The sequence below is a fragment of the Sylvia atricapilla genome, chromosome 2 (genome assembly GCF_009819655.1).
Source record: "Sylvia atricapilla isolate bSylAtr1 chromosome 2, bSylAtr1.pri, whole genome shotgun sequence".
NCBI lineage: Eukaryota > Metazoa > Chordata > Aves > Passeriformes > Sylviidae > Sylvia > Sylvia atricapilla.
In genome coordinates, this window is record NC_089141.1 from 75,365,408 (window position 1) to 75,391,378 (window position 25,971).

The 25,971-nt window shown below is 40.0% G+C and overlaps 1 protein-coding gene across 5 annotated transcripts in view; it reads left to right on the forward strand.

Annotated features, from left to right (window-relative positions):
* The window catches only part of FARP1 (FERM, ARH/RhoGEF and pleckstrin domain protein 1), a 204,506-nt gene that overhangs the window by 19,624 nt on the left and 158,911 nt on the right, over positions 1–25,971 (forward strand). For all 5 annotated transcript variants that reach the window (XM_066313468.1, XM_066313463.1, XM_066313464.1 and 2 more), the window contains exon 2: positions 19,462–19,657. In XM_066313468.1, the coding sequence (XP_066169565.1) occupies positions 19,487–19,657 (171 nt within the window). In that variant the 5' untranslated portion in view covers positions 19,462–19,486. The remainder of the gene's footprint in view (positions 1–19,461; positions 19,658–25,971) is intronic.

Here is a 25,971-nt window from a genome sequence, read left to right on the forward strand (position 1 = left end):
CTAGTGAGGTTTTTAGTACCTGGCCAGAAAGCAGAAGTAGGTAAATCTGGTTGTTCAGCGTCGGCATAATTACAGACTTCTTAGACCTAACCAAGTCCAGAAACTTGTGGCATAGCTGCGTTCATGTAAGAGGAACGCGTTAAAAAACAAGCGCAGCTCTACAATAGGAAGCAAATCTTTGTCTGACTTGTGGCTTCAGCAGGTGCTGCTTATTCTGAAGTTCCTTCTCAGAAGATGGGGTTTTCCAGCAATGAAATGATTTAGCCCTGATATTTCCAGACAGAGGTCTGGCTTAGCCCAGCACTCCACTTCTAATAATAGTAGAAATACTTATGGGGAAAAGTGTTAGTAAAACAGTGATCTCTCCCAGCTTTTGGAAGGCTGTAGTTCAAGGACTTGGAGCAAGAAAGTCATGTCTGCTCCTTTGTTTAAAAATCCTTGACAGATTTTCTTTTGTGAATGCATCTAACTATGTATTAATGCATTTTAAATTTCTGCCTTCATAACATCCTGTGACAATGCCATTAATTGTGGTATGGAAAAAGTACCTCCTTTTCCTCTTGTTTTTAAACAAGCTGCCTGATAAACTTCATGTTATACTGCCTAATTCATTTATTCTGAAATATGGTTTCCTATTGCTTTCTCTGTAATACCATTCATGGTTTTATGTCTGTCATTCTATCCGTATTGCTTCCTAATCTAAATGCACTTGTTTGCTTGGTTCTCCTTAGGTTAAAGTTGTTTCAGACCTCCCATTGTTGATCCCATTGACTCTTTGAATCTTTTCTTGCTCAGCAGAATGCTTCTCTGAAAATTGCTTGGTGCAGCATCTCTAGGTGCAGAACTGCTGTAGTGTTCCCTGTCAGGTATCTCCCTCCTGCTGCTCCCTCTCCCAACCAGCACTGAACTTTGTCATCTGTGAGTGTTTGGTTCCTGACTTTAATTAAATTGCAGGGTTTCCATTCACTATATTGGCTGTGACTTTGTGGTGCATGTGAATAAATACATGACGAATCTATCTGCAGCTCAACTCAGTGAGTTTGCTTTATAATTTTGCTGCTTGCTCCATTTTTTATCTAAATAATGAATATATTAAGTAGCACAAATGCAAAAGCAGAGTTCTTGTGAAAACTGGTGGTATATTTCTGTGCTGTTTCTTTTAATCTAACCAATTTTAATTCACATGAGGACCTTCCATTTTATCCCATGACAGTTCAATTTGTTTAAAAGCCTGTGGTGAGAGACACTGTCAAAGGTTTGTTAGAGATCCAAGCACGTTATACATATCATACATACCACACTTCCTTGTATATGTCATGGCAAGTTTGTAAAAGAAGTCATGCCATGATGACATTCCTCTGTCGTGTTTATTTGCATACCTGCTGATCTGTTATACAGTTTCTATCAACTTACTCAGTGTAGAAGTGAGCCTATAGCTACCAGCCTGTTGTTCCCTGGAGTCCTTTTATTGAAATTGGCAGTACATCCTCAGCTTTTTATATCTTGTTTTTTGAGTTTGTCTTAGAGGGAAGCTGGGCAGCATGGTTAGTAGTTCTCTGGTGGTATGTTGATGTTGACGTGCCTTCAAAATTTCTGGGTAAGTAGCATCTAAATCTGGTGACCTGCCGTTGGTCTTAAAGTCTGCTCTGATGTTGCTGTGGTTTTGACAGTCTTGTGTCTGTACCATATTCTTAATCCCATACACACCCTGCATCTTCCTGAGTTGTGGGGGAGTGATGGCCAGTTTGTCTCCATTGTCCCTTGGCCCTGCTCAGTAGGTGAGCAGACTTTCCTTTGTGTCCTGGGTGCTTCCCATGTGTAAAACAGGAGCTGGAAAGGAGAAGGTTGCTGGAAGGCAGCAATACACAGCCATGGGGGAGCACCTCTTTCTGCCTCGGTCCTAGTTTGTGTTGGCTTAAGCAGGTCCAGAAGCCATGGCAATAATAATATATAGATAGTATGAATTGGCATTTATTGTATGAATTATTTGCATGGACAGTGTAGTTGAATGTAATTGTTTACAGTTCTTGTCACTCAGAATAAATCTTTGTTTCAATTAAAAAACTTACACAAATGGGTTTTTTCAGATTTTTTGATTGATAATGGATTTATTTAGTATATGAATGTAAACTGTTCTGTTTTAGATTGTATTCATAACAGGATTTAAATACAGCTCTTCAGATGTGCAAGACATGAACAGAATTTCGGATCAGAATTAAGGGGAAGATGTTTATTGTTCTGATGACTTGATGTGTATTTTGATTTTGAAGCAGTTCACAATTGAATGTTTCATATTAATTCCTGCCATTTGATCTTCAGTATTTGTAACAAAGATCCTCAGTCATGTGCAGGCTCTGTTTTTGATGAGGATCAGACTTAGCCTGCCATGTCTCTAATGGCTTTCTGGCTGTTTTACTGCTTTTTACTTTCTGTAAAGAAAGAGGTAATTCATTGTTCTAGTCTTAGAATACTTGAGGTAAGACTGCAGCGCTCTTCTCTTTTACCAACTTAATTTCCCCCTTTCTTCTGTCTTTATGTATGTGGTTATTTTTTGTTGTTCTTCAGTTTGTGTGTGTGTCCCCATGGTTTTCCTTAATTGCTTTTTGCTCTGACTGCAGGATCCTGGCTTCTGTGTGTGTGAGGTTTGTGCAGCCGTTTTTATCTATATTCTGCCTTTTTCAGTGGCTCCTGAACCAACTTCCCTCCCTTGAATCAATTGAGGTAATGTGGCGTGGTGTTGCTTAGCAATGCTGGAAGCTGATACCGCCTGGTGATGGGTGTGCTGTAACAGCACTGAGCAGAAGAGACTACCTGTCCTCTGTGGTCTGTGCAGGGAAGAAATTTTGCATTTTTGAATGTTTTCAGCATTCTTACCTTTATGTGTTCGGGTGGGGTTTTTTTCCTTGAATGTTGCTGGGTAACAGTTCCAAAGACTTTGGAGATGTTCCTCCCTTCCTTCTTCCTGATACATGCAGAAAACTTGGTAGCCTGTAGAATCAAAATATAATTGGGATGTCAGTCTTTAAATAATTGGGTGTCTAATTAACTGTCTTGAGATAGGTATGTTTTCTGTCTTCCTCCCCCACCTACCAAGCAAAGCTGTTATGAAGGCAGAGCTGAGCTTTGTAGGATGTTTCAGTCTTCCAAAGTGGCATAGATTGGCAGCCAATCTGGCGTGCATGGCGGCAGATTAAAAAACAGGATGAATTTAATACCACCAACCACATAAGAATTTAGAATGAGCTATTTTGGCAGCAGATATAAAGGTGTTAATGGAGGTTATTAGTTCTGAAATATTTCTTTAAAATTGTTGAACCTTCTACATTTTCAGCTGGGGGTAGATTTTTTTACTCTCATTTAAATGGCAAAAGAGTGAAGTATTGTTTCTTCCAGCTTTCTTGTTTTGTTGGTTTTTTTACAAAGCCAAGGGAGTATATGTTTTAAGAAAATTAAACTATCTGCTTGTTTTCTTTTTCATTCTTTTTAATAAGCACTAGAAAATGACATTTTCAGAATTTTCATTTTCTAGTCAGAATTTTCATTTTCAGTCAGAATCATTCATTTTCAGAATTAAATATCTTTGAGGCATATTTTTACCAGGTGGATGCTCTCATTTTCACACAACACTGAATAGCATGGGAGATAACCCCATATTTAAGTTGTACGGTAGGATAACTGTGAAGGTATTATTTTCCTCTTTTAAACCAATCAAAATACAAACCAAAGTTTTTACTTGCAATTCTGAGTGGAAGACAAGAGGGGGTGTTCTCCATCAGCCTGGTAGGAGTGTGAACCCTGACATCTTTCCTTTCTTTGGTGGCAGTTATAATGAGTATATCTAAATAGCAGGGGTAAAAACTTGGTCAGACTCAATTTCTTTGTTTCAGACAAATGCAATAATGATTGTGTTTCAATAAGGATAAATCTAAGCCCACCATTCTTTTGCAAAAACTCTGCCTTGGTGTTGGAAGGCTTGCAGACTCCTTACAGAGTTCTTAAAAAATTTATATACAGTTAAGCAAAGTAACTGGGGAAACAATTGCAGCCCTCAGGTGCTCGGTACCTGCTGTCTCAGTGCTGCTGCCAGATCACCTGTTCCTTTGAGCTTTAACCCCAGCACTGGACAGCTGATGAGATAAAAAAAAAGATAATGATGGGATGGGGGCGTGGACCTCCACAGCTGGATCATGAGGGCCCAGCCTGAAGAATGAACTCAGGCACTGAGGATGCACTTGATAATGTCAAAATACACCCAGAAGTCAAGGATGGTGGAGGTCTGGAGATGCAGATGCAGTCTGGAGGCCAATCCCACCTCAGTGCTGTTTATTGGGACTATAAAGGATTGCTTATGAGACATGGGATTGTTCGATGGGTTGGTCTCTCTGATTAGCTGCTCCTCCCTCTCTTAACCAGTAGTTTTCATAACCAACAAATGCATTTCCAGCAGCCTGATAGTTTATTCATTTCTGTTTTAGACCATTTAATCCATAGTATGGACTCATTTATCCTTGTCTGTAAGGAAACAAAACATCGAGCTGGCGAGGGGATTTTATAGCAGGTTCATTGCCATGGTTTCAGACAGCCTTACATAGCCTAAAAATAGATTGAGTAAAGAATATTCTCTTCCTTTCCCTGCCTCCCCCAGCTCTAACAAACTGAAATTTCCCTTTTTGTTTGTGTATTTTTGCTGTTGTGGGTTTACTGACTGACAGGTCAGGCAGATATGTTTGATGTTTTGTTTTAAAGAGGAAAGTTCATCATATCATCTAATACATTGGGGAGTGACTTCAGTGGTAGTGTGCCAAGGCTATTACCTCCTGCTCCTGTCTCCTACACTTCAGTAGTGCCACTCTGGTAGACTGCAGCTCATTACAAACTGGTGCAATAGTCCAAGATGTGTGAGGGACCATCCTGGGCATACCTTGGGTAATTATAAACTTGACATTGCCTTGTGCTGAGCAGGGGAAATGCAGAGAGTACACGTTGATGTACCTTTAGCAGCCCGTGCTGCTGCCTGAACAGCAACCTCTTCCAGAGTCTGGCTGGCAGCTTTACTGTGTCTCCTTCAACCCCACAGCTAGGATGTTGCAGACAGGTTAAGGATCATGGATGTAACTAGAGGGATAAGTTTTAAAATACTGCTTTGTGTACAGCAGTGCCTGGGCTGCAGCTGCAAGGAGCTAGGGGAGGCAAACTGGGGGACCTCTGGTTCCCCTTCTTGGTGTCCTTGCTGAGGCAGCATCAGAGCTACACAGCCTTGGCTGGCATGCCCAGAGCTTGGGCTACCTCCGGATTGCAGTGTTGTTTGTCTTTGAACATCAGAGAAATGGAGGTGGAGCACAGCTTGGCACTTAATATGGTCTCCTCTGATGTGTACTGGCTGAACTATGTTTAGCTTTAATTGAATTTCTCCCCCCCCTTGCCTTCAGCAGAGGTGTTGACCACTTCTGTTAGCGGGAGTCCTAGCTGCTTTTAGATCTCTCCCCTCAGACAGGAAGGGCATGGGTCGGAATCACACTGATGCCTTGGATTTCCTGCATTGCTTCCTGTTGAATTGCTGGGCCAGAAGCTAATGGGGGGGGGGTACTGTACTAACTGTTCCACTCCTGAGGCTTGCAGCATGCCTATTTATGTTGGAAAGCAAGTAAATAACCCCACAGCAGCCTTATCAACTCATGGGTTTTAGTGTCAGGTTTTGGAGCAAAGGGAAAGTGTCCTGGGTTGAATTGCAAAGGGGAAAAGCCCTGTGTGGTCTCTTAGCAGGTTGTTTGGTGAACAAGGTGTTGGTTCTGCTGATCCATTTCTCATCGCCATTTTTCTTTGGCTGCCCAAGAGAAGCTGCAGTAAGTTTATTTGTTTGTCTGTGTTGCTGCTGGTACCGGGCTTTGTCATTCTGCCGCTGCTGCTTTTGTGGTCAGGGTGCCCTGACCTTCCTCAGTAGGGACTGAATGGAGAAAGGCTGATGTGATGTCTGTTTGCAAATATGTTAGTGAATGGACTGCAGTGTATTGCTAATTCCTTCTCTTCTTGGTTTATTTACTGGTTGTAAATACTTTCAAGCTTTCCCATTTCTGAATCAATCCGAGTTGTCTTCTTTGTCTATATGCTGTGTTTGACAAAATTTCTGTATTTAGGAAGAAGGTGGTACCAGATACAGATAGATAGGACTGCTTAAGGTACAACTATTCAGAAGAGATGAAACCTTTTGAAGTCTTTTCTGTTGCTTGCATGCTGTGCTGCTTTGCATTTGGCAGCTGCAGCATGTGTCTATGCTTCCCTGCTCCTCCCTGTGATACTCTGTATTTATATGCCTGTTTTGCCACCTGGAGAACAGAAGAGCAGCCCCCCCAAGTACTGATGAGGGAAATGTGCCTTCTCAGGCTTCCACAGAGGCATCTGCCTTGACTTGTTCTTCATCAGTACAGGACAGGTGGGTCAGGTAGGCTGTTACTTTGTTCTGAAGAACATCTCTTCATCTTGAAGTGGAGGTGAGTTTGCCATCCTTTTGGAGGATGCATACTGGGATTTTCACCAAATACAGAGGTTCCTGGTTCTAAGGGGAGCAATGCATTGTTTTCACATTTGTCGATTTTTTTTCGGTGTCCCAATCCAAACATGAGCTGAAGGAGTTCCAAGGATGAGAGCATGATTACCATCTCTGTTCAGTGATGTGCTCCCTTGGGAAAAGTGCAGACTGCTTCATGCAGGCCAGCCCAGATTGCAGACCCCAGTCATGTTAGTGACCCTATGAAAATATAGTCCTGTCTGATGCTAGAGGGGAATATTTTCCATACCTGGTAGATGTTTAAATATTCTTTAAGTGGACCACCTTTCTGCTGTGGTGATTTAAACCCCTGAAAATATTCTATGCATGAATTTATGTAAAATAAAACAGCCTGCCAGTATTAGATCAATGTACAGTAGATGATAATTTCCTTCCCCTCCCATCTGTCCCACACTTACATCATTTTACATCCAATTTTGTTTCTTCCAACACTTCTAGCTGCTTCCCTGCCCTGCTCACTGGGCACCAGTGTGCTCCACATGGGAAAGCTTCTGTGTATGCATGCTCCTGACGTGTGCTGAGCTTTGCATGAGTACTCACGTCCTCCCCTGAAAGACGAAGAGACTGGGATGTGTGTCCGTGTGTGACTGGGAATGGTGGATGGCTGGAATCAGAGACAGGGTATATAGATTTAGAGGAGCTCTCAGGATGCTCTCAGGTGCATCTACAGGAGTGGAGAAGTTGAGGGCAAGGTGAAAGGAATGCCAAAAGCAAATCCTATACTGTTTATTTTGTCTCAGTAATGAGGTATAATTTGAAGGCAGATGCTTCACTTGTAGACCTTGTGGGAATTGAAATATTTACCTGCAGGAGTTATGAAAATCAGGGATACTGTTTTTTTGGACTCTCAAGGTAATGCCAGTCATGTGATTTGCTTTCTTTAAATTTCACATAAGAAGTCAACCCCTTTTAATGCTTAGAATGTCATTATCAATCAGATGCTGTATAAAGAACATGGTTAATATTGCAAAGCAGAAGTTCATAATGTAAAGATGTAATTCTTCCATATTGTGATTTACAACACAAGTGTAATTACTTAGTTGCATTTTCCCCACATAAGAATCTTTATGTTATTTGTTGGGTGTGGTGGTAGTTCTCCTACCGCAGGGCACTGTTGTTCTATTGCACTCTGTGAGAAAGCTCTCGTTCCTTGCTTTTTGAGATGTTGAAAGGGAAGGGTGGCTCAAGATGGTGGTGGCCTCCTGCCTTTAAGGAACTGGATTTAGTTCTCAACAGAATTCCCTGCACTGTTAGAAGCGACTTAAACACTCAGAAAATCGTTAAACTCTCAATAAGCTTGAGAAAATGAGCAAGAGCTAATTTTCAGAAAGCCTCATGCTCCTGGATGTAGCCTGCAGTCATGTCTTAAGAATGCTGTGAGCTGTGGAAATACTTGAAGCATGATTTGGCCCTAAGAATCCCGCTTTGCATGTACAGAGGCAGTGGATTTTCACTGTTTGACTTAGATCAATAAATGGATTAAGACCCCAAACTCCTAGTGGAGCCAGTAGCTACATGTCTTGGACACTTGGGTTTTCTGTCTGTAATTCCCCATTAAGGAAGTAAGGATATTGTGATGCCTCCTCCTCAATCAATCATGAAGTTAGAATAAGTACTTTTCGAGAGAGTAAATCAGCCTTCTCTACAGAAAGGACAGAAAGATAATTGTTAATTCTGTCTTAACAGTAGAGTTCAAGGAGTTAGTAAGCCTTAAGGATAGATCAGAGTGGGAAAAAAGAAATCCTGAGTGCTTCCTGTTGCTGGCTGAGCTTCCTTGTGCAGTGAAATAGGCAGAGTGGTCTTTGGCAGATCCAGGGAGGGAAACTGGTAAAGGTTACGGTGTGCAAGAACAGGAAAAGAGTGACTTGTTCTTTGATGACATGCTTAAATGGAAACAGTTCCTGATTCTCATCTCTTCCTTGTGCAGTGTTTCCTTTATTTGAAGAGGAAAATGAGAATCTGTTCTGTTTGAAAATGAAAGCTGCCATAGCAGCTGTAGCGTTTACACCCTTCAGTGGGGATTTCTGTCCCTGGGGTCAGAGATGGGATCAACAGCAGCAGCAGACAGTCATGATCCTCTGTGTTGCTCTCATGCTGAGAGGGAGAGACCTCTGAGTTGTTGTGTACATGCAGGATAGGGCTGTTGACTTGGGTCCTACTTCTGGAAGGAAATAATAGAATCATAGAATATCCTGAGTTGGAAGGGACCCACAAGGGTCACTGAGTCCAACTCGTGGCCCAGCACAGGCCAGCCCGGAGAATCACTCCATGTGCCTCCTGAGGATGTTGTCCAAATAGTTATTGACCTCTGACAGGCTTGGAATCAATCCGGAGGAATTTGCCAGGAGTAAAGCCTGATGTCATTGTCCACACACAAGGAAATAAGCTATTTTCTATCAGACATGACATACTTTCCCCCCGCCTCATTTGTCTTGCCCTTCCTGACAATCCTTTTGCGCATTTTGGGACACATCTTCAGTTTTGGTTTCTTATTCTCTTATCTTTCACCTGCAGTTTCACGTCCCTTGCAAAGTCATTGTCAGACCCCTTGCCTGAATGAGTGCCCCTTCCCCATCCTTGTCCAATTTTGGTTTTGCATTTAGTCAACCTTTTCCTTTTTCCTGCCTTGTTTTGTGTACTGCTTAGGGATCCCTGGCTCCCTTCCCTGCCTGTTGAGCTTGCTTTCCCTCCTGCTTTGGGCCCTTGTCCCAGTCTGCTCCTTCATTTCCCTCAGGTCTGGCATTTGTCCCTGCTGCACTCCAGATGCACTCCTTTTGCTTCCTTGCTGCCTGGGTGCCGGCAGACCAGACACGGCCAGCACAGGAAAGATGGGCTCCCTCTGCTCCAGGGCCTGGATCTGCTCCAGAGCCTGGACTTGCTCCAGTTGGGCAGCCATGGAAATGAAAGGAGTCTTGGGCTCCTCTGTTCCCAGGCTGGCGCGTGCTCGCCCGCTCTGTGGGCAGTGGTTGGGTTGCCACTGGGAAAGTGTGCAAGGTTGGAGTGCACTCAGCAAGGAAAGGCTCCTGGAGGATCCTGGGTATTGACTCTCCAAAGGTCTTTGCCTGCCGAGAGTGTGCTGTGTGCTACCATCGGATATGGGTATAAAAACTGATTTCCGTGTTCAGCATAATCTAAAGTTACTTGAGACTCAGGAGCCAAGAAAGGAATATGAGGAGTATAGGATGTTCTCCAAGGGAAGGAAGAGCAATCTAATACCCAGCATGCCTGCTTTGCCCAGCACAGCAGTGTCCTCTGCTGTGCTGCTTTCCTGGGAGCCCTCTATTGAGTGAGAAGACCTGTTAAAATCTTACAGGCAGCATTCACGTTGGATCATTTGAAATGTAGTATTTATTATGACCCTCTTCCTGCTTGATCTTTCACTGTCAAATTCTGCCTCTTGAGATCTGAATTTGAAAAAAGGATCTGAATCCTACAGTTCTCTCTCTCGCTTGGATTGTAAAGACTGTTTTGGAGTGTTGCTTCCAATGACATTTTGAGGAGGTCAGTGCAGATTGGTGGGCTGCTTTGGCGGTATTTCTGCTATCTCTCCTTTGCCAATGCTGCAAGAAAACAGAGGAAGAGAATCCGTGCTTTCCACTGTCCCCTTTAGTAGTAGAAAGTACAGATTCCACAGACAATGCTTTTTCACACCTCCAAGCAGGGGAGTAATTAGTTTTGAGGTGTAACAGGAAACCACAGGGATGTAATCTGTACTGAAACAGGTTTGGTGATAAAGAGACAATGGTGTGGTTGAACAGGAAAGCCCTTCTCTAGGTGCAGCTTCTAAAGCTTGCTCTAATAGTGCTGTGCTTTGGACACTTAGGTTCGTTTTCATTGGGAAGTTAGTTACAGTAGGAAAATATATTTGTTCTGCAGACGTAACAGCACCTCATATAGCTACATCTGTCTTATGTGAAAACCCACCCTTCATGCAGCATATATAATACTTACATATTACATTTTAGCCAAACAAAAAATTAAGGTGTGTCTGTAGCAACAGTATGACCGTGTATCTCTCAAGGTATCTCTGATAGCTGTTCACAGAATAAACACAGTATTGTCAATTATCTAAAGACACAAAAGTACCCTATCTTGAAAGATCAGGAGAATCATGTAGGGCAGGCAGTGTCTGGACTGTAATGCTTAGCACAGGTAGAGTCTTTCACTGATTGAAGTATTTGCACAAAGAGAAATGAGTTGGGAACCTAAGGAAGTTTGAAAGTCTTGCAGTGATTTTTAAAAGAATTTTTTAAGGAAGAATAATAGCATAATTATGAAACACTTGAGGACAGATACTATACAATCACGCATCATGGCCCATTTTATCTCCAGCAGGATGCAAATGAATATATTAAGTTTTTTTCTAAATGACAGTACATAAAGCAAATTTTTTTCTTCATGGTACAAGTATTTCTTGCTGGTACAGTGTCATTATTTAGTGTGGTATTTCCTTGGTCAAGAAATAATAAATTAATAAAATAAGCCTTAATAAAGGCTTATATAAAAAGACTTAATTAAAAAAACCCAAACAAAACTATCATTGTATATTTAATTATAACAAGCAGTTTTACAAACTTATAAAAGGTCTCTTTTGGGAACAGACATTGAAATATTTCAAAAGTCAGAAATTCTTTTCTGGTTTTATAGTGGGTTATATAGTGAGTGTAGAACTTTGGCCATAAATACGTTTTTCCTGGTGCACAAGCTATGTAATAATTTTGTGGGTGCCTGATCACAAGCTTTGGGCATAAAGGAAACTAGTCAAGGCCTTTACAGCCTCTATTTAACATGTTTGGATAGGCATCATCTGTGGCTGCTCAGTGCTGAGCACTGATGTCATTGCCTCTGTGGTTTGGAGCTGCTGGGCCATAGGAGAGTCTACCCCGGAGCGAGCACAGTGTGCAGCTCCTGGGGTCCCCACTCATGCAGCATGCCAGCACAGGTGTGGGGCTACCTGGAGTGACACCTCTGATGGCTCTCTGCAGGGCCAGGCACACTGACCACGGTGTTTTGGTCTCTGGTAGGGGTCTGTGTGCTCAGGGCAGGGAGAAGCTCCTCTGAAGGGCCACTGAATGCCTGAATTAGTCTCTTGTGCTCGGCGGTTCTCTGGAGGATCTGGCTTGCATTTAGGCAGTGTGAATACCTCTACTGTATACTCATACTTGGTTCAGAGAAATAGCATTTCCCCTGAGCTGTTTTATTTCTCAAAACCAGGACTGTATCAGATTTTCCCCCAACTGCTGAACAGTAGTATTAATGTAGTGTGTTATTTATTCTTTTGACATGTTTTTATTTCATGGAAAACGTCTGCGTTAGGCTTGAAGCTGGGTATGAGTTGCTGGATCCCTTTCAGAATTCTGTTAAATCTGGAAGTAAATCAGATTACTTTGTTCTACTATAAGCACATTCGGCTTGGCTTTCACACGAGGTGTTGTATGGGTGAATGAGCCCAGAGCACTCCAGCTGGTGCAACAGCTTTATTTATGCAGAGTGATGGCATGAAAGGGTTTTGGAAAATGCTTTTAATGGCTTCAGGATTGATTTGTACCACTATTGAACCACTAAACTGCTTAAAGTTCTTACTCACTTCGCTTGTGTTTTCTGGTGACAAACTGTGGGCTCAGGTGATGACCTGATTAATCAGGAAACTGCTGGTTGGAAACACAAGAGTAGAGGTTTTCTTGGACTCTACTTATATGTTCCCAGCCTTTACCATGTGGCAATAAAGCTTCCAAAGTCTTTCTGTTCATAATGTGAAATAGTTTTTTGCCTACATGGTGATGCTTTTATATCTCAACTTTAAAATGCTTTACGTCTTCCTAAACTGATAACATGTACTTTCTCACTTCTACAACACATTTTATCATCGGTGAAGGATTAGCTGGGTGACTTCAGCGTGTATTTCATGTACTCTTTACTCTTAATATTTTTTCCTCCATGGATTTTTTAAATCACATTTTGTAATTTGTTTGAGCGTGCTGAATTTTACTTTTTCATAGGTTTTAGTGACAGAATTGGGCAAGTTATGCAAAATAGACGAGGTGTCAATAAAATCGAGTATGTAAGTATATTATATGTATCTTATAGCTTCTTCCTAAGCATAATTTCTTATGCAGGCAGTTTTGTCAATGGGTTGAAAAACATCTCAGAAAGCAGGTTGGGAGTTTCACAGGGAGGATGAAATATCCTTTCCCTTTGCCCAAGATAAAGCAGAAATTTTGTAGAATAGGGGTGGTCTTGTCCAATTGGGAATCATCTAGCAGGTGATACTCAATAATGGAGTGTACTGAAAGAGATGAAATCGGATGAAACCTAATCAAAAATGCACTGTGAGTGAAGTGTCGGGGAAGTATTTTCAATGCAAAACAGTGTTGAACTTCATGTGTAAGTATGTTATAAACACCTACATGGTAGTTAACTGGTGATGGAGTAAGTGCAAAGCAAGTGGGCAATATTTAATTCAAATTTTAACTTGTCTAGTATCAAATGAAGCATTTGTGTGGAAATACCTCCCTCTGGTCTATTAAGGGATTGATTCATGGCTCCACAAGATCCCTGTTTTGCTCAGACTGTGCCTTTGGATGTGGAGGGAAAACATAGTTGTTGGGTGAGAGTCACTAATTGAGCAATTGGAGCTAATCATCCCCTTGGCTTAGCAGATGAAACACTAATTTTCCTTCCAGGAGTAGCCAGAATTACCTGTTTGTACAGTGCTGATTTAAAACCTGAATTAAAAACTTTAAAATTGGCTGTGTTGGTTTGAATATGATGTTGGCATTCCTGATTGAAGTAGGTGACGTTGATCATGGTACAGGGGTGCCAGGTAGGGGTGGTGAAGAGCAAAGTGAAGACAGGTCTCCAGAGGCTGGGAAACAGTCACAGTCAGTCCAAAGAGTAACTTTTATGAAGAAGTTTCTGAGGAGTTCCTTTGAGAGGGTGAGTGTAAGAAATTTTGCTTACTTAATTGCTTACTTACATATGTACAATGGCTTTGCTTGCTTGTGTGAGATGCAAGGGAGAAGAAATGTTTCTTGCCTGGAATGTTTCTTGCTTCAGTTTCTAATGCAACATTGTCCAGAAACGTAACACAACATAACACAAAGTGAATCAATATGCCTACTGACTTGTTCAATATCACTGATGGCCATCAAAAGTAATTGTAATGTTGTGGGTTGAAATAAAGTATTTGTAGACCAGATTGGTTTAATTCACAGAACAGTCTGTATTTGTGCTTAAGGGATGAGGATTTTCACCGAGGCAATTGGAAAAGCACAGATTTATCTATTGCTGCACTTGCTGATAGATCTAGTAACAGGTGTGTGGCTGTGGAAAGAAGATAGTGCACATCAAATTTGTGCAGGATGGGACTGTTCTTCGCTGACATCTGGCAGAAGAATTGGAATCTGGGACAGCTGCTAGTGCCACAGAATTGCAGACAGTTTTAGGACCTGAATGCAATGAAGATAAATGAGCTCCAGTTGGAAGCTGAATGGCCCTAAAGCCAGAAATGAACGTGGGCACTCTGAGTGCTGTGCTGATAGACTTGCAAGAGGTGTTTTTTATCCTGTACAGTCATAAATGCTCATTATTCTGGACTTCAGGCTACATTATTGGCATACTGAATAGTTTGAGTTTTTAAAGCTTTGTTACTGCTCAGGTCCCTAAATTTGACATTGGTTTCAGGCTCTAGCTGGTTTGGTCTCAACTAAGTGTACTTCTAAAAGGAAGTAAAAAAAGCTATTGCTTTCCAAACCTGAGCACTTGGTCTGTCCAGCTGCATAACCGTCCTACAGAAACTGGGTCAAGGGATAAGAAAGTGTTTTTTAGAGGTTTTCAGAGTCTGAACAAGATAGGCAACTTTGTGGGCTCTCTTCATTTTCAGTACAGGTGATGAATTTTATTCTTTTAGAGATAGTCTTGCATAGCTGAGGGAATTTCTTATTGCTGCAGATTTTAAAAAGTCTGCAGAATGCTGAAGAATCTGATTCTAAGACTTGCTTCTACAAGTCTGTCTAATTTTTGATAGGAAGCCATGGTATTTTCTTGGTCAGGCAGGTTTTTCAGGGTTAATTTTCTGCATCTTTAGGGGCAGGAAGGAGAAGAAAAAGATAAATCTGTGTTTAGAATTAATCATGGTTAAGGACTTCACCCTCCATCCCCTTTTCCACTGACTATACAGGGGACTAGGCGTGACCTGTCTTCTTGCTGATCTTGACCATACCTCGCCTTGAGCCTCTCTACTTCTGACTTCGTGAAACAGCTGTCACTTACAATGTTAACTTTTTTTGTTTTGTGCTAGAAGACAGTCTACAGAAAAATGGAAATTCTATTGCCTTCCTTCTCTATCTGAGTATTGTGGATGTGAGCAGAAAGGGCAGACAAGAAACTGAACACAGTTCCCTTTAGCTGCAAGGTTTCCTTTAGAGTCTGAGTCAGACTTAGTCTGCTGGGTGCAAGCAGAGAAACAGACACCTAGCACTGGTATCTGTACTACTGTCCTTTAAGCTTGAGCTATTTTTCTATTATGAGCTTTTTCCATTTCTTTGTGTCTGCAAAAATGCTGGGTTTTGTAGAAAGAAATTATAGGTTGGACTTCACTGATCCTTTCAGGTCCCTTCCAAGACAGGATATTCTGTGATTTACATGAATAATTTAAATTTTTTTAATCATCATATTTGCTTTGTACAGTTCTACCAGGGACTTGTGGAAATTAAGTGGGATAATGTCTCACAGTATAAAAACCTGAACTGTATTGGCCTTCTGTCTGCTTCCCATCATTTCAGACTGAATTTTAGTTTCAGCCTTTCTGGTCCTTTTGCCTTGTTATATTATTACTGTTACTTAATGTGGGTTCAAGATACTTGATTTCATTTTTATGGTAATTCTGAAGTTCTAATGAAAAGGCAGCATCATTGACAATTTATGCTGCATGTATAGAATTTTCTCTTACTGAAGGTGTACAGGTCTGCTGTGTGCTTTTGGTAGGGCTATACTCACACAACCCCACTGTGCCTCAGGCTTCCCCAAATTTAAGAGGAGTCTGCTGAGCACTGTGCTTCCTTCTATTTCATGCTGTGGAAATGTGTCATAAAGGAAAGGAAAAGAAGTGGAAAGGTCCTGGATACATGATACCATTCTCTCCCATAACAGGAGTCTTCAGGCTTTGGGAGCCTCTTGCATCAAAATCTGAGCCCTGGTCTGACCTAAAGAGCAGAGTAGGTGAGAGATCACAGTGGCATCTACTCCAACATATTGTTTCTATTTTCCTCAGTATTTTGTAATTTTTATAGCCTTTTATTCCTGCCCCTGTGTTCCTTGCCCAAACCCCAACAAGTGCTGTTTATAGTTATAGCTCCCATTAGACTGAGTAAGTTTGATACTTTTTCATCCTGCCGAAGAAAAATATGTGGAAATTTTAATTGGCCAGAGTCTTTCCCATGCTATGAAATGTGTGTGCTTTGAACATGGAGAACTAAGGTAGCTTTATGCTGAACCATGTTGTGGTTTTGTCCAGATACTGCGTAAGTGTATACAGACCTTAAATTTTTAATCTAGGTATTTGGTATGTGTATAAAAGGGTTATTAATGTGTGATTAGAACAAAACAACGTCTCCTAATCTATCTAATGGCAGTTGTAGGGTTTTTTTGTGCCTTCCAGGTGCTGTAAGTATAGAAAGCTTGAGTCAGCCCAGTGGCCTGACAGCAGCTGGCTGGGCTTAGTTCACCCTGGCATTGGGTTTTCCAGCCTGCCGAGAGCTGATTTAATTTGCTGATCCAGCCAAGAACAAAACACTGAATTGTTTTCTTTTGAGTTAGGGAGGTGCCGTGGCTCAGTCTGAGGAGGGTGAGAGTCAGTGCTCAGCATCAGGCAGGACTGGACTATATGGGTGGTAGCTGGGAAGGAGCAGAAGGGGACAGGACTCCCCCATGGACAGCTCTGCTGTCTCACACAGGTTAAGGACACAGGTTCGTTCTCTGCAGTGGACTCTCTCCATCTTGCAGGTGCTACAGCACTACTGAGAAGGGCACTGACATCCAGTGAACCTACAGCTGAAACAATAGATTTGATTTTGGCCCTGGGTTTCAACAGCTGTCAGAAAGAGCAGGCAGAAACTCTTAATTTTCAGAGTTCAGATGAATCCTCTTTTGTTTGCCACTCTCTGCTCATGTACTGGTTGTCTGTCTCTACATGTGTTTTGCTTAGATCTGCATATGTTAGAATCTAGTGGCTGCTGCTCTTTCTTCTTGATTAATACCTTCACCAATTTACTGTTGTGTTTCTACTAGAGTGTCTTTGAATTTCTCTATCGTTTGTACCTGATCCATCTCTTCATCATGACAGACATTAGACATCCTAATCCCCTCAGGTTTGCTCAATGTTTGCTTAATACTCTTCTGTGGCATTCTGTGACCTTAGTTCACTGTTTCCTAGATCAAAGTGATGTAGAGAAAGGTATACAGCTTGACTGATGTGCTGTGTTATTTTAGAGAGAGTAATTTTTAAGGCCTCTTACATAAAGGTATAGTAAAAATATTAAGCTGATGTTATGACAGCAGCATAGTGAGCCTAGTGTCACTATGAAAAGAACCCTAAATGACTTCCAGTGCAGCATGCTGATGTTTAGGCATATAGGTTAAAAAATGAAAGGTGGTCTTTTAATTTTCCAAGTAGCAGATGCTTGTTATCAGGGTAGCCAATGGTTCTTAGATCTTTGCTTTCAAAAGAAAGTGTGTGTTTATAACCAAATGGTTCAGTCTATATGTAAAACAAGCTTTTCTGTATTACTAACTTAATAATAATAAAAAAATCTCACAGCTGTACATATGGAGTGGTTCTGCTTGTACTGTTTCTCCATGATTTTTTTTTACTCCTAAATTTGAGTTGTTTTTATGTGTTTCATTAGGTTTATTGGCCTGTCTGATTATGTGTGTGGCCCACTGTATCATCACTCAGAAGAACATTTATAGAAGGGTTCAATGTCTGTAATATTTCCTTGCATGGAATATTTAATGGTATCGCTTGAACTGACTGGATTGATTCCTGTATTTATGATTTAATGGAAAGAACATAGCCAGTAACTTCTGTAGTAACACAGCAATTGTAGAGGTCCTGTCTGCCCCCCTTGGTGCTATCTGGGGTATGAGGTGACTTTGGAACTCCTGCTCTGACCAGAATCTTGGTGCACTTCTAGGCTGGGTGCCTGGGCTACCTTTTTACATGACCCTGTGTACTCCACACACAGGAAAAACAGATTTATTTGCAAAGGAGCATGGAGTCTTTCTACATAGAGCTTCGTGTCTCTTCTGGAATTCCTGCCTTGAACTGCAGCTTTCTTGTTGGCACTGCTTGCCCTATAAAAAAATTTAATTTAATTATTTTCAAAGAATACGATAAATATAATTGATTCTTGATAGATTTTTAGATTGCAATGATAATTGAGGAAACATTTGCCTCTCTGGTAGTGGCTGGCGTGGACTTGGGTAGGTTTCACTCTGACCTCGATGGGCCAGGTTACTGCTGAATTGTTGCAAAAGCTTGCTTGCATTTTTTTCTTCTTCTTCACTTGTACCCATTGAGCTGATATTTAGAAGTGTGGGATCCATAATTTTTAATTCCCTTCCTTCTCAGCTAACATTTCTTTTCATCCAAGTGCTGTTTTAAAATTTTTTACGCCTAGATATTTGTAGTGTAAAGAATCAGTGGGAACAGATTAGTCAAGACATGGGAGAGTAATGTGTAGTAAATAGTGTATACTGCCAAAGACAGGGCTGTTTTTATTCTATCCTTATGGTGGGAACTGGTTTCTTATTACCTATCACTATTCTTTATATTAGCCTGTAGCACTAGTGGTGCATTCACAAAGTCTTAGGCTGTCTTGTGCTTCCTTTTTTTCCCATATAGACTTCTCAATAATTGTAACTTCAGAGTTAAAGCCAGACACTGATTGGCAGTACTCTTCTTATGCTCTTGTTCGGCTGGAAAGTTACATTTCCATTTGTGCCCATCTGTGTGCTACATCTTTTGGTCCTTGATCACTGTGTAAAAGTCATGCAGAATGAAGATGATTTACCAAGAAAGATAAATGGACAGCAGAAGTGGGTTTCATCAGAAACCCAAGTAGAGTGTCAAAAAGCAGGGTAGGAAAAGTGAAGTAAAATTCTGGTGTGATATGTAACATTCAACAAGTAAAAGTAATGGTGCTTGAATTAAAAAAGATGGTTCAAAGTTGTGCCAATAATTAAGAATTTTCCAATCAGTGTTGGCTTTTTTTCTGGCCTTCCCAGTAGTGTGTCCTCACATTTCTTGGCTTATCAGTGAGATCAGGCCAGGCCCCAGGTCTAGAGCAGCTCTAGTCCCCTGTTGTATAATTGGTGTCATCTTGTACTCCTTGGTACAAATGGCCAGAGAAGGCTGGAAGGAAAAATTGCTGATGTAGTGAAGAGGGAATGATGGTCAGCAAATGCTGGGTTGTCCCACCTGCTCGTCTCACCTTCTTGCCTTCTCTGGGAATCCTGTCTGGGGGTGATAACAGCCTCATTCATAAATAATAAAAAATTTGCATAATTAACTGAAAGCTGGGTTCTGTCATGCTCTATTTCCAATGTGGTCTTGTTTACTTTTCCAGGAGAAAAATAATAATTTTCCCTTGTGCAGTACCATAGCCTGTCTATCAGCCTCACCCCCAGGAGTTGGTTAGCCTGTATATTTTGAAAAGTATAAAGTTTGCCTGATTTTGTTGTCTTCATATGAGACATAAGAAAAAATTGTGATGGCTCTTACTTTTTGTTAATGGTCATACAGTTTACTACCTGTAAGCATATGTACCATGACACTTATGTTCAAAACATCTTCTTTATGACTGATGTGGCCTTCTTTGCCCTTATTCTTTCATCAGATATAAGAAACGCATTTCCTGAAACATGGGTGAAACTGAGCAGAGACCAACAGCAGGATCCCGCTTAGGAGCTCAGGAAAATGCTGGGATCAGTACTTTGGAGCATGGACAGAAACCACCTATGACACCTCCAGGAAAACTTGTCTCTATCAAAATTCAGATGCTGGATGACACACAAGAAACTTTTGACATTCCGGTAAGGATGTGGAGGTTGGAGTGGCTAAAGATTATTTAGGCATTTCTGATAATGCGTATTCACAAACCACTTCTCTTTTTATTTCAGCTGTGATTATTTGGCTAATGAATTTGTGTTGCTGAGAAAATGGCTGTTGTGTATATCAAGTTTAAATAGATGATAATGCAGAAGAATAACATTAAACAGGGAATTTATCTGTAGATTACAGTTACCAATTCCATTTCTGTTTGAACAGCTTCAGAAGAGGTTTAAGTCTTTGGTGGGTTTTTTTCTTCAGATATTACATTAGTGATTTTCTCTATTTTCTGAACAGTTGATGTATTTCCTTGCTGCTGTTTTGCTCTTGATCCAGTAGACTGTAGATCTATACAGACTTTTTGTCTTTCCTCTGGCAAGTTCTTAGGATATTAATTTGAAATAAATGTTTTCCATCGTTTATATCACTCTTACAAGCACTGAATGCTCACACAGAAGTTGAGTGCAAGGAAAGAAGCAAAGAAGTCTCATCTAAGGTTTCTCTGTCCCCTGTTGAGATTAATCTAGGTTTGTTCTTGCCAAGGAGACAGAGCTGCTTTAGTGTGTGGTTGTGATCAGTAGAATCAGTTACAATTAGTTTTGATACCAAGACTGGTCCAGTTTCACATAATCCATCTGTTAGTAGCCACTAATGATTTTAACATACCATGCTTACACAATTAACATGTAACGTGGTTGAACACTGTTGCTGTTATGGAAGTGTACTGGAATGTATATTTTTCAAAGTCTTTAGGGTTCAGTGAATAGGAAAGCAGAAACCTGAGTTCAGATTTCATCCTTTGTTACTTGCATTTTCTGTGGCTGTGGTAATTTCTATGCCTTCATTGGCTCAGTTTTCCTATCTGTAAAATGGAGGATCACCAGTGAGATACAGAGGCCTTAGACATAGAATGCCCTGGAAAAATGTTATCCCTCTATTGACATGAAGGAATTCTGATTAGGAAAATTATAATATAAAAATGTTTATAATGTTTTTTATGACCTGCTTATGACATTTTGTTAGTCTGTTTTCTGTGTGTACATGCAGACGCTTTTTGATATGCTCTCTGCTGCTGTTTGTGATCCAACTGCAACTATGTGTTCCATTTCAGATTTTATTTTAGTGGAAGGTAAATTCTCTGGACAGGCAGGTTATATGTGAACTTAACTGACATCAGGTGAAATGCCCATGTATGTAGCAGCTTGTGATGCTTCTCTGCCTTTCAGAATGCTGTCAAATATCCATAGCGAGCAGTCTTTAGGTTAAAACAGTCTTTAGATAATTGTTGCTGTTCAAAAGTGTAGTTATAGTTTAAATCATCAAACACTAATAAAATTTTGGTGCTCTTTTGTGCGGTATAAATAACTCTATTATTCCAGAGACAAGTTTGGAGGTTTTTTTTACACATCTGTAGATGCTAATTCACTGCATTTTGAAAATTGAAAGTGGTGTGCAGACACTTAACAGAAATCTTTTTGAGATCAGGTCTCTTTCATTAAATGGTTTAGAAGAAAATAGAAGATCATGTGGATGCAGTGCACCCTATAACTCCAGCTTTGCTCCTGGGAGTTCAAGAAAACTGTTTTTTTGGTCTTTAATATTAGAAGATATCAACATTTCATTTGTTTTTATCTTCAGCAACACCTCGAAGATCTGGGGATTTAAACAACTCTCTGTTGAGATCACTACAATGTGATTGTTTTCAGAGACTTTTATTTCATAACCATCACTACTCAAGGAAAGCCCAGTTGGTTTGAAAGTCAAACCTTGTAGTGAAATATGAGGGATGCTTAGATACAAAATCTTTTACAGCAAATCTTTTCTAAAGCCTTTTGTCTTAACCTATGCATAGTCAAATGAAGGAATACACGTTGTTTTCAGTCTGCTTTGAAAGACATTAATTGTTTTAGTCCCATCTCACATAACTGAGTAAGTTTTGATACGTCTAAATTGAGGTGTTTATTCATGTTGGAAATCCCATGTTCCTATTTTTGAGCTTCATATTTTAAGCCAGATTGGTGCAGTTTACACAAAAAAGGAAAGTGATACCATTTCAAGAAAATATTTTAGGAGCAGCAAGTGTGGCTGTGGGCAGAAGATGTTAAACATACATGCCTAAGCACATCTGTGGGTTTGCTTTTCAGTGGAGAATTAAAGACTTTTTGCGTGGTTGAAGATCTGAACTACGCTTCCCAATACCTGAGTTGCTATGATTATAAAAATAACTTTGCAAATATGACACAAGTATAAACTGAGAAGGATTTGTGTTTCCTACAATTTCAGGAATTTTGCTGCACAAACCTTTCTGTGCTAGCAAGTGAGCCAAACTTTGGGTGGCTTTATTGATGCCTGTAGTGTCTTGTAGGATGGTATGAAGTTTAATGATGCCATTTTATTATTTGCTCATGAAATCTGTGTAAAAATGGGAGCAGATACTGCTGCTACTTCCTGCTGAGTTTGAGGGAACTAGTGAAGTAGTTGGGACTGTCCATCTGCCTAGTCCTACCTCTGTGCTACTCTTGTTATAACTTCAGTACCAGCATCCCATTAGCTGTAAGACCTTATCTATGTGGTATTTTTATTGGGTTTGTTATTGTTTTGTTTGAATGTTGTCATGGTTTTAGGTTTTTATTGTGTGCTCGTTTACTTTTTCTTGTTTATTGAATTTTGGTTTGGTTTGTTTTTAAATTATATTCCAGGAGATATGATTCAATATCCTTGCTCTTAAGCAATCCCTTTTCTCACATTGTATATGGATGACTTGTTACTATGAGTGCCAAATCCATCAGATTTTTATGTTTGTTCTGTATATAACAAAACAGGAGAAAAATATTGCCTACTTCAGTTACCCCTCAGTGCTGCTGCTCTTTGGGCTGTTTAAAAGTAAAGTAACTCCATTAATTTTCTAAAGGAAAATTAATTCTTTAGGTGTTAATGCTTTGATGCCATATAGTCATACCATGTTTGGCTCATTATATTACTTCTCAAGAGAAAAAACCCCAAATGAACAAAAAAGAGAGAAGAGACATCCACATGCCTATATATGGACCTGTAAATTGTATTTTTTTGTAGGAAAAACTCCACATAGTATGAGGAGAGATTTTGTATGGGAGACTTCAAAAACAGAAGCCACTGTGAAGGCTTTTTCATCAATTGTTGTAAATGCAGTCTTGTAAAAGAAAGGGGTACATAAGAAAAATCTTTTATGTGCATGGTGTTAACAAATAATATTTCATAGCGAAGTCTTCCAATATTCCTATATTCCAAAAAGCTATTGAAAACTTGAATAGATACTCCTGGATCTTTCACACATATCCAGCTAGCTGCTTGGGTACATATGCCTGAAGGAGGAGGGGGAAAGGTAGCCTCTGCTGTTAAAAAAAAAAAAAAAAAAAAAAAAAAAAAAAAAAAAAAAAAAAAAAGATTGCATACCTCTGACTTTTTATTTCCTGCCTTTAACATATAAGGAAAGTATGAAATTCAACAGTTACCTTTTTTGGGCACATTTTTGTCTCTTCAGCTGTTTCAGAGTTTTATGACTGAGTCTCTGTACCTTTAGTTTTTATCTGGCCATAAACTCTCAGACAAGAACTAGATGTCAGCTGCAGTTGCAGGTGATTAGTGCCTGAAAATCAGGCCATGAGTCAAGAGTTCATGATCATCCAGCACTTGCAGCTGTCATGATGTTGCGTGCAAGTGTGGAATATATTTCTCCTCTGCTTTTTGTTTCTAATTTCTGCTTTGGCTGTATTGACTGAAAAATTAGTTAGGTATGGTAAGTGGAGACTCCAGAGGTCCAAAAGACAGCATTCTGTTTCAGCTAATGTTTGGCTGAGTTTGACCATCTGATAGAATGAGCAAATTTCCTTTCTGCTAGGTAAGAGGGTAATGCTTTCGCTAAAATGACTAATGTGCAGGAAGAAGAACATTTTCCACCTGTGTACACATAATGATAATCATATATAAATAGGTCTTGGGCATTTTGAAAGGTTGACACTTGAACCTGAAGACCTGCAAAACCCATCACTGCAAAACAGAAGTTGTGTATTATATAATAGAAGATGGAGATGTACAGCTCTGTACTACTTGATTTTCTTCTGCTTTTGTTTCTCACCTAAGTTAGTTGGAGGAGAACAGGACTATTCCATAAAGCCATAGCAAAACTTAGATTTTCATATGCTTGTTTTGATATGATCTCCCCTGTAGACTCAAAGCAGTTTAAGTGAAAATGAAATAACAATTTTTAAAGAAAGTAAAAATAGCTGATGATTGCATCTACTTCAGATCCTTCTGGGAAAAAAGCCCCTTTGATGTTTAATGTCTATGCCATTTATGTTGTATTTACTTTTATAGTTGTTTCATTGCCAGAAGTAGTCTGTTTTAAAACTGCTCCTAAATGCAGAGTCAGTGTTGTTTCTGTCTAGGAAACGCTGAGGACAAGACTGATACTCTTGTTAGAATGCCAGGATGATTTGGTGACTCAGACCAGGTTTAACCCTGAGTGATACGCTGCTTGTCGCTGATCATAGCCTACTCTCTGGGTGAATGAAGGTGATGTGGCTGGGATGATACTATCGATGATAAATAGCAAATGAGAGCTGTTTCTTTCTTTTTGGCATCAAAGGTGAGATCAAAGTATGTCACAGGAGGTTAGGATTCTTCTTTTGGTTAGGATCTGATCTCTTTAATTAAAACCAAACCAAAGTCTTCTTTATTGTGTCTGCAAGAGAATAGTTGCTTCCTTTATGTGGCTGTCTTTTGGAATGACCAAAACATGCTTGCCTGTCCAATTACTCAAGTTTATTAAACATCTGGTTTTTGTATTGTGTCAACTTCCTTTCCCTTTGAATGGATGCAAGCTTTGTGAAATATGCAGGGTTGGAAAATGTCATCTGCTTTGGGGGATTAACACGGGTTTCTTAAGCAACAGGAGTGTCTTAATAGAAAGCAGGGTAAAGGTGTAATCCTTCATAAATCCTTCACTTGTAAACATTACATTTTAATTTGCTCTTGTCCTGGAAGAGAAAAGTTTCAGATTACCTGAGAATACAGAATAAAGACCAAATGGTCTTGGATCTACAACTGTTTATCTTCTACTGAAGTTTGAATGTGGCACCTCGGCAGGGAATTTCTCTGCCTCAGTCCCAAATTTTTCAGGAAGAAGGACTTCATAATCCTTTTGGGGTCTTTTCCTTAAGGATAATGTTCTGGGTGGGGATTTTTTTGTTTGGCTGGTTTGGTTTGTTCATGCAGTCATGTGGTGGTGGTTCATATTCCCTTTGAGGGGAAAATGCTGTCTATTAACTGTGCTTCCACCAGCTTCAAACTAGAATGTGTGCCAGAAAAAGTTAAATATTAGAAAGTTCCAGTAGTTAATAACAAACACTACATGTGCTTTCTTATAAATTTCCACAAGTGCTGTGTTACCTATTAAATTCAAAATCTCAGCCACAGTTTTAGAAATATTTGAATTACTTTCTGTAGCATTTGTGGGTTATGATAATTGCCTTGTCCTAGGTATTTATGCTTCTCCTCAATATGCAATTATAACCAGTGAAATAAACAATTTAATAAAAAGAGCATGAGACAGTATGGCAATGCAGAAATGTAAAACAGTGTTTTATGCTTTCTTAGCCAGCTTCAACTTCAGTTCAATTATGAATCGCTTTTTTTTCCAGCTTAGGAAGTGAACAGCAGGTCAAATGTCAGTTATTCATCAGGCTGAGACTTTCTTTTCTTCTCGTGCCTGAAATTATTTGGCCATTGCTGTCAGACTATTTCCAGTGAATATCAAGCATTTAAATATTCTCTAATTGTCACGCCAGCTCTGCTGGGTCTTCTGAAATTACAAGAAAAGTGATTTCTCTTCAACTCTCTAACACATCAGTTGTATTTTTCTCAGCAGAATATTGTTAGTGGCTACCCATTAAACCGATTTTTGTTCACAAATGTTTAGAATGTCTTTGTTGAAAGACAGGGTATTTTAGTGATGTGTGTTAATAATTTATGTGCTTTTCAAAGTGGGAGAGAGCATAATCCACAAGCAAACTTCTGTAACCTGAGGCAGCAGACTGTTTAAACTGCTGATTTCTTTGTTAAGATTCTGTGGAATGATTAGAATAAGTGGGAATGTAATTTTAAGTGCCAAGAAATCCAGTCCATTCTCATACTAGATTGATGTATTTGAAGATAACTGAGATGTATGTAATTTTCTTGAATAAATTAGTCTAACTTGTAATCATGGAAGGCTTCTCAAATATTGCCTTTTCACCTCTCTTGCTGAGCTGACTCACCAAGT